At 39.2% G+C, this 8,379-nt stretch overlaps 1 protein-coding gene across 2 annotated transcripts in view; it reads right to left on the bottom strand.

Annotated features, from left to right (window-relative positions):
• Window positions 1-1,839: 1,839 nt before the first annotated feature.
• The window catches only part of ca9 (carbonic anhydrase IX), a 60,859-nt gene continuing 54,319 nt past the window's right edge, over window positions 1,840-8,379 (bottom strand). Inside the window, exons 9-13 of one of the 2 annotated variants that reach the window (XM_028804975.2) lie at window positions 7,979-8,017; window positions 7,835-7,891; window positions 7,375-7,386; window positions 5,250-5,343; window positions 1,840-3,393 (exon numbers count right to left, since the gene is read on the bottom strand). In XM_028804975.2, coding sequence (XP_028660808.1) covers window positions 3,330-3,393; window positions 5,250-5,343; window positions 7,375-7,386; window positions 7,835-7,891; window positions 7,979-8,017 — 266 coding nt within the window. In that variant the 3' untranslated portion in view covers window positions 1,840-3,329. Of the gene's footprint in view, window positions 3,394-5,249; window positions 5,344-7,374; window positions 7,387-7,822; window positions 7,892-7,978; window positions 8,018-8,379 lie in introns of both variants that reach the window. The other variant, XM_051930212.1, reaches the window with a different exon arrangement.

Genomic DNA, 8,379 nt, shown 5'->3' with positions numbered 1-8,379 from the left:
GTTCCAAAATCAGCTAAGTACAAAAGATAAATTTTGGAGATAAATAGGAAAGCCTGGGTCCGTAAGCAGATTTTGAAACTAAATCCCTAAAACTATAGTGCTACACTGTTGCAATTAGCAAGTTTTGAAGCTCAAACATATTTTCGGCGCATGACCAACTGCATGAAAAGTCACAATCACGTGTTCACTAAATTTTACCAAAAGGTGTAATTAGCAGATTTTGGAACTCACATCTTCAGTTGTCAAAGTACATTTGAATATTGGTAACCATACAACCTGATGAATGTTGATGTGTAGTTTCAGGTGGCACAGACTTGTTAATTATTTAAAATGTCTCTAGTTAAGGCATCATTTATGGTCAGCTTTCTTCAGGACAGACCGGATACTTGTCTCAATATGGCTGCCGAGTTGTGCTTCTCGGTGTGGTCTTTTAGTTAATGGTGTGTGAGATTCTCCTTCATGGTGATGGTATAAAAGAGAGAGAGAGAGTGAGGGGTAAAGCAAGCAAATCTATAGACTCTCTGTCCAAACCCTCCAGCCAATAGGGTGTCGTGGTATTTTATGACTTCTGATTTAAAACCAAACAGACAACTTTAGGCCAATAGAATTCTGGTGCGACACAATGGGTTTCACACCTGCCCACTAAACCATGTTAAGGTGAAGCTTGCCAGCTAGGTCGTTGGCCTCCATGTGGGGGTTGACTGAGAGAGTCCTGCAGAGGATCACTTGCCAAACTGGTTTGAGGCATTTCCACCAACCCTGTCATAGAATTACAAAGACTCAGTCCTAAAACGGGGGTAGGGGTTCTTAAACATTAAACCATTGCTGTTTTTATCAATGATATAACACTAATATTACATTGTTCTGTCTAGGTTACAAATAAAGTCATACAAAAGAATTATCAAAAATTTCACACCACAACAATTGGGGACATACACCTTCTGTATATTTTTGATGTTTCATCATACCCCACAGTTTGTACAGTTTCAGTGCTGGTTGATTTTCTTCATCATAGTCATCGTTATTAGTGAAATGCGGGTATTTTATAATGAGTGAAAATCAACACTTGCTCATAGCTTCCCCTTAAAATGGGTATCTGCAACAACTGGTCTGAGGACCAATACCATCTCTGGACTGGTTTGCCTACTATACCCTGCAGTTTCAGGAGACTTAAAACACCCACAAGTTGTCTGCAGTGACAGGCTGCCAGTGACTGTGACATGCAGATGGTTTACTGTGACTTTTCTGACACTGTTCAGCAAAGGTGTTTGTTTCAATAATTATTTTCTCCAACAGACTATCAGACAAATCATAAATAGTGCAGATAAACATGATAAACCGATACCTTTAGACTGGGGCTTACCCATAAATGGGCATCAAGGAGGTGCAGGATTGTCAGCAGTAGAATCATGCTGACACCAAACACGAACATCACTGAAACTTGGCAGGTTGCAATCTACTGAGCATGTGTTAGTCTCAGTGTCCCTGTCAACGCTTGATGACCAATTTACATCGCCATCACTTTGTGCATCGGTTCATTTTTGGTTTTATGGCTTTTTGTTTGCCACAGTGTTTTTGGTTGAATGCTCTGCCCCACTTATGAATATTGATGAGTTCATATAGAGTTACCACAGAGTGGCAGAGTGCATATAAAAGTTTTCATGATTTTTGCAGCATGATGTTATTTCATCCACTTGAGGCAGCAGAATACTGTCCTGAATGTTATTTGAGCTAAAAACTGTTAAGCAGATCGTTACACATCACCCCGAGTCTGACTCAGGCATAAACACATTTACCCTCGGGGTTACTGCCAAAGACGTTAATAAAAAATACATAAAGTGCTTACAAACTGATTTATTTGGAATTACTTCACTTACATCACTCAGTGATGGAATGTTTAAAAAAACACGAACACAGGATTATTTACATCAGACAACAAAGCAATTGTACAGTAAAAGTGTGATATGATCAAATAAATATGCTAACAAAAACATTCTAACAAAAATATATAGTACATATAAATATATTAACAGCTGTAACAGGAGACAGCAGTGCCACAACAAGCAGTGTCAAAGTAACAGTGAATTACATTCAGAATACACCAGGGTTTAAATTGTCGATCAATGTTCACTTTTAAATGACAAGTAAACCCAAGTGAAGTCGCACGATTCTAACGTGAATAACGAAGAAGAAATGAGAGATGCGGAGACATCAAGAGCATGTAAGCCTACACTTGCCCACAAAGTGTTTGCCTGGAGGTCCTCATTCTGACTGGCCGATATGACCTGGACTAGACTAATAATGGCTGATAAGTCAAAGCTGTCTGATAAGTTTGAACATGGACTTGGCTTAAGATGATGGACAAAGTGGACTTCCCCGTGCTACAACCCCAGACACCGCCATACTCAGCTTGGCTTCAAATTGGTCTTCTGAACAAAACGGACAGAGAGATGCTAAACTTATTAAACAAATTGGGTTATTAAATTTTAGATTTGTGCTTCAGGACTGACAGAAACATCTACCAGGGCCACAAAGGATGTGCTGTGAGTGCTCAGTTGTCATTATAGCTGAGTGAGGAGATGTCATTGGATGAACTGCAGTGAATGAGGACGTGCAGCTTTTCCCTGCGATTTACTCCTGACTCGTCCTTCTCCATAGCTCTACTGGTCATGTTGCATCAGCAGCTGTTTTTCCAAAGTGTCACATGAATTCTCCAGGCTTTTTGTGCATCTTGTGGCTGAAAGCTTTGGGACGAGCTCTGAGCTGTCACATGTAATCCAAGGCTTCTCTCTAAAACCTTCCCTGTAGTACTGCGGAGTGACTAAGATTTTTTTCATTGCAGGCTGTATTTGCGGAGTGTGAGTGTGGATTTGAATGTACCAGTGGCATCCTGCATAACAAATAAAGCAAATAAAGCAACTGGTTTTGTGAAAGTGCAGCTCGAGAGACACTGGACAGCGTACACAGTGAAAGGTGCTATATGACTGACTACTGACCTCCTGCTCTTGGGTACTTCAAGTGTGTAAATTGTGACTCTGCTGTTCAAGCACTGTTAATGGTTATAACTGCACCAAATGACTTTTGGCTTTTAATGTTGACTGCTTTAGATTCTCAAAGCGTAAAAAAGTTTTTGGCAAGCAATGGACAAGAAAGTTACTAGTTGAAAGCAAAAAAAAAATTGTTTTCTTTAATTCATATTGATTTTCAATAATAAAAATAATAATTAAAAATCTCCTGAGATCACTTAGTGGCCTGGAAAGTTTTTAACGGAACGGCTATAATAAAAATATTGTACTGAAAAACAGACTGAAGTCGTGGCAGACTTTTTCTTACTGCACTTCGGCGCTGGCAGCTGGCTTGTAGATTACATTTTGTCTCGAATCCTTCTCAAGTCTGTTTATAAAAAAGAAAAAAAAAGAAGAAGAGTCAAGCATAATATTAGAATAAAGATCAATGTTGAGATTGATGCACCCATTACAGTCCCACCACCACGACAATGTTGATGCTTTATCTAAAGGGCCTTTCAAAAGGCATCTCTCAGTGTATGCCAGGCACCATTTAAAAGTCCGTTTCTGAGTTTTTCCTCTTTTGTCCTATTCAAGCAATACAGTGAGATATTTTTAAAGTAAAATGCATTTTTTCATGTTGGATAACTTATGCTGCATACAGTATATAATCACATTTCATGAGCATTTCTTCAGTTTGAATGCCTTGGTTTTGTATATATTTTTGATTTGTTTACTTCAGCAGTAACTACATTTCTATTGTTTTTATTCTAAAAAACTAAAATGTATCTATTTAAGACTAATTTGGACAGTACTAGACAGTTGGACAGTTTTACCCACAGACATCTTTCAATAGGTTGTGGTTTTAAGGTTGGCAGCACACTACACGACATTTAATCAGAAAAGTACACCAAAGTTGATGACTGCAGTTGCTGGATTTGCATTTACATTAATTCAAGAAGCAGACACTTTTATCCAAATTGACTTACAAAAGAGGTCAACATAATTGAGTAAACATCAGTCTGGGGATGTTTTGAAACAAGTGCTTCAGGACAAGGTTACAGGACAATTGACCATCACAGTGAAGAGCTCTAAACTGAACAGCACAACCCTGGATTCTCAGCACCCTGAGGAATTTCGATTGCTTGGCTGGGAATCACAGGGGATGACAGATCATACAAACACATGACTCACTCACAACCTCTCATTGGACAGACAAGCCTCGAATATGCTCTTGTAGTCCAAATTTTTCTGCTTTCTTTGTGGATGAACTGTATGCGTTATACTTCAGGCTGAGTGCTCACTGGTTGTCAGCTTTCACACACACAAGTGCCCATCCATCTGACTTAAGACAAAATCAAACTTGTCATGATCTTGTAGTGGCAAGTCACATACCACCATGACTGAGTCACCGTGGATGTCACTCTATGCTAAGACTCACTACAACTTGCTAAGATTACTGTATATAAATGAAGGCAACAACTGAAAATCAGTGGAAAGGTCATGTAGTGTTAAGTATTATTATAGATTGGGGGCAATTTCAGTTTAATTAATGGAATAAAAAGACAGTGCTAGTGGAATCCCATATTGAGCTTTAGTTACCAAAACAGCACCCTCAGTGTCCATAGCGTGGACAGATGGGGAGGAGGTGGAAAGATCCGGAGCATGCACCGCTTGACTTACCATGGCGCCAGCCATCACTGTCTATAGCGTGAATGTAACAGAAAGGTACGGATCTTGCACCACTTGAGTTACATAAATGGTGCCCTTCACGATCTGAAGTGCATGTCTCATAACATCCTGAAACGAAGCCTGTCAGGTGTCATCTCCCTATACGATACAGCAGCTCTGGGTTTACTCACTGAATGTCGGTGCTCTTATACGGCTCTAAAACTGGTTTAGTAGTTCACATCAGTGACTTTCATAGTCTGTCCTGAATCGGTGACTGCGTTTAACTGAACTCCTCTCAGCTCTTACAGTGTGGTCACAGGTACACTGCTGTGAATGATTTACTTTTTAGACACATTCTAAGTCTATTTGTCATTTTCATCCTTAAACAAATGATATGGAGAGTTTGCTTTCGAAACAGCAACAATTAAGAAACAAGAGACAAAGCCACACGCAAAAAGAAATGCTGAAGAAGAGCCAGTTTCATACATAACTCAACATGAACTTTTTGTATTTAATGTCTTGACTGAGATTTGAAAAGCTGTGCAATACAACAGTCCATTATAGTTATATTACCTTGAAATCTTTTTCCGCTGTTGAGCCATGTAAATTATGAAAGCTAACAATGTCACGACAAAAAGGGCTCCAAAAACAATGGCCAGAATACTCCCTGTGGGGCCAAAAAGAAGAGTTTCAGAGTTAGTATATTATGCTATGAGGTAAATGTCACCATCATATGAGACATCTGGTAGAATTCAAGGTTTCAAACTTTGGATCATGCAAGAACAGAAAAGTAGAAATTAACTATACAGCTAACCTGTGAATTAGGACCGCCAACTGGTGCCACCCCCTTAATACTATATGTTGTATCAGCTGGCATCACTTGATCCCCTCCTGTGAACTAAACCCATGACCATAGCACTTCATCAGTGGGGCACACAAAAGCAAACAACGGACATTTGAAAATAATGGAAGACTCCTGAAGTTAAAAGGTGTCCATTGCTATTTAGTATGGGCTGAGTGACATCACTACTCAAATGCAGTCCCCATCATAAAGTTTTACTTCTCAGATCTCCTTCATGTACAGCAGGGTCATAGAGGTTAGCGTCTCTCCTTAGAGTACTAGGACAGGGCACTAATCCACCAAAGGGTCCAATCTGGAACTGAAAATTAACTCAATCTACATGTTTTTGGGGATGTGAGATGAAAACCAGAATTGCCAGGACAGAAGGTGCAAGCTCCATATATACAACAACCACTTGTGGGACTTGAAACCCAAGATGCTGTGTTAGCAGCAGTTGTTGTGTCACCTTACAGTATCTTGTCAGTGAAATGGCTGTATGACATACAGTGAAAATGATATTGGCTGGAAATGCACTTAAGTGGATTCAGAAAGTATTCAGACCCCTTCACTGTTAGCTATATTGTAACATTGTGTTAAAATCATTTAAATGTATTGTTTGCTCCATGTCAATGAGCACTTAATATCATGGAATGAAAAGGTGATAACAGGATTTCAGAAATGTTTCCAGATTTATTAAAAATAAAAAACTAATATATCACATTGGCACAAATATTCAGACCCTTTGCCGTGACACTTGAGATGTTTATACACGTTGTTTGGAGTCCACCTTTGGTCAATTCAATTGACTGGACATGATTAGGAAAGAGACACCCCTGTCTATAGAAGATCCCACAGTTGAAAATGCGTATCAGAGCAAAAACCAAGCCATGAGTTTGAAGGAATTGCGTGTAGAGCTTAGAGACAGGATTGTGTTGAAGCACAGATCTCGGGAAGGCTACAAAAGAATTCTGCAGCATTGAAGGTTCCCAAGAGCACAGTGACCTCCATAATTCTTAAATTGAAGACATTTGGAACAACTACATCTCCTTCTAGAGCAGGCCACCAGGGCAATCGTGGGAGAATTATCATGGTAAGAGAGGTACCAAGATTCCAAAAAGCTTCTGTGTAGATAGGAGAAACTTCCAGTAGGACAACCATCACTGCAACACTCCATTAATTTGGGCTTTATGATAGAGTGGCCAAGGGGAGCCTTTCCTCAGTAAAAGATACATGATAGCCCACTTGGAGTTTCCAAAAAGGCACCTAAAGGACTCACAGACGGTGAGAAAAGAGATTCTCTGGAATGAACCAAGATTAGAGTCAGCCAGAGCCCAGACTTGAACCCAATTGAACATCTCTGTAGTGAGGGGAAATAGCAGTCCACCAACAGACTGCATCCAACCTGACAGAGCTCAAGAGGATCTGCAGAGAAGAAATCTCCAAATCCAGGTGTCCAAAGCTTATAGGTGTGTAAACCTTGTCGCTGCAAACCCAAGGAGACTCCAGGCTGGAATTGCTGCCAAAGGTGCTTCAGCTAAGCACTGAGTAAAGGGTAGGAATACTTGTGTTGCTGTGATGTTTCAGACTTTAGTTTTTAATAAACTTGCAAAAGTTTCTAAAAATTCTGCTTGTTGCTTTGTCATTCCAGGGTTATAAGTGTTGCTTAATGTTGGGAAAAAATAACTCATTTTAGCATAAGGCTGTAACATAACAAAATATGAAAAAGTGAAGTGATCTGAATACTTTTTGAAGCTGCTGTAGATGCAAAATAAGGATAAGGACCTGAAATACCCTTACAGTCCTAATTCCTTCTAGTCGTTTAATTTTTAAGATTGAAAAAGTGAAAGTTCTACTTACCAAGACCAAAATCTAAAATAAAAAATAAAACAACAGGTAGTTAGATGTTTTTAAGAATGTGTAACATCTTAGGTGCTTTATATCTGAATTCAGCTTGTTTATGAAGTAGACAAAAGAGAGAAAACACAGGCAAAATGTACTCAGTGCTGATTTCATTTTGACTTAAACTAAAAATGCTTATATTCATAATAAAATTAGACTACCATATAGCAAAATGCAGACTATGATAAAGGATATTCTGTTCAGAAGTAAAAAACACAATGTTGATTGGTTTCTTTTCAGCATAAGCAAGAATTTATTACCCAAAGACATAATTCAAGTACTTAAAGTTACCGTCAAAGTGGAAAACCGGTTACCCCATTAAAAAGAATAAGTAATTGCTGTACTTATTTTCATCTCATAACTACACTGCTGATTGGACAAACACGTTTCTCAAATATCTTCATACTTAGAGGCTCACCTTTCTCATCGCTCATCTTGTCTACACTTGAGGAGTCCTCTCTGTTCGCCTCTATGCCTGAAAAAAGAGAAAATGCAGGTATGATGTATTACCCTCTGCTCCTTCTTTACTGAAATGCTGCCTTCCGTCGACTGAGATACTTACCGTTGTTTGGAGTCCCATTTTCTGAAAACCTTCGTGAGCCTGTCAAAAAAAATTAAAAAAATCATATTTTTGATTAACAGAGGGCCTCCAAAGAGGACGCAATAAACTCTGGGGTAATTGTTAATGTAGCGTACACTGATCAGCTATAACAGTAAAACAACCTGCCTAATAATGTGTATAAAAACTGCTCTAACCTGTCAAGTCATGGACTCCACAAGACCTCTGAAGGTGTCCTGTGTTATCTGGCACTAGGACATTATTAGCAGACCCTTTAAGGCTTGTAAATTGTGAGGTGGGGCTTCATGGATTTGACTTGTTTTTCCAGCACAACTCAAAGATGGTTGATCGGATTAAGATGTGGGGATTTTGGAGGCTAGTCAACACCTTGAACTCTGCCATAT

Source organism: Erpetoichthys calabaricus, chromosome 7 (genome assembly GCF_900747795.2).
Source record: "Erpetoichthys calabaricus chromosome 7, fErpCal1.3, whole genome shotgun sequence".
In the NCBI taxonomy this organism is placed as follows: Eukaryota; Metazoa; Chordata; class Cladistia; order Polypteriformes; family Polypteridae; genus Erpetoichthys; species Erpetoichthys calabaricus.
This window is presented reverse-complemented; position numbering and strand designations above follow the sequence as displayed.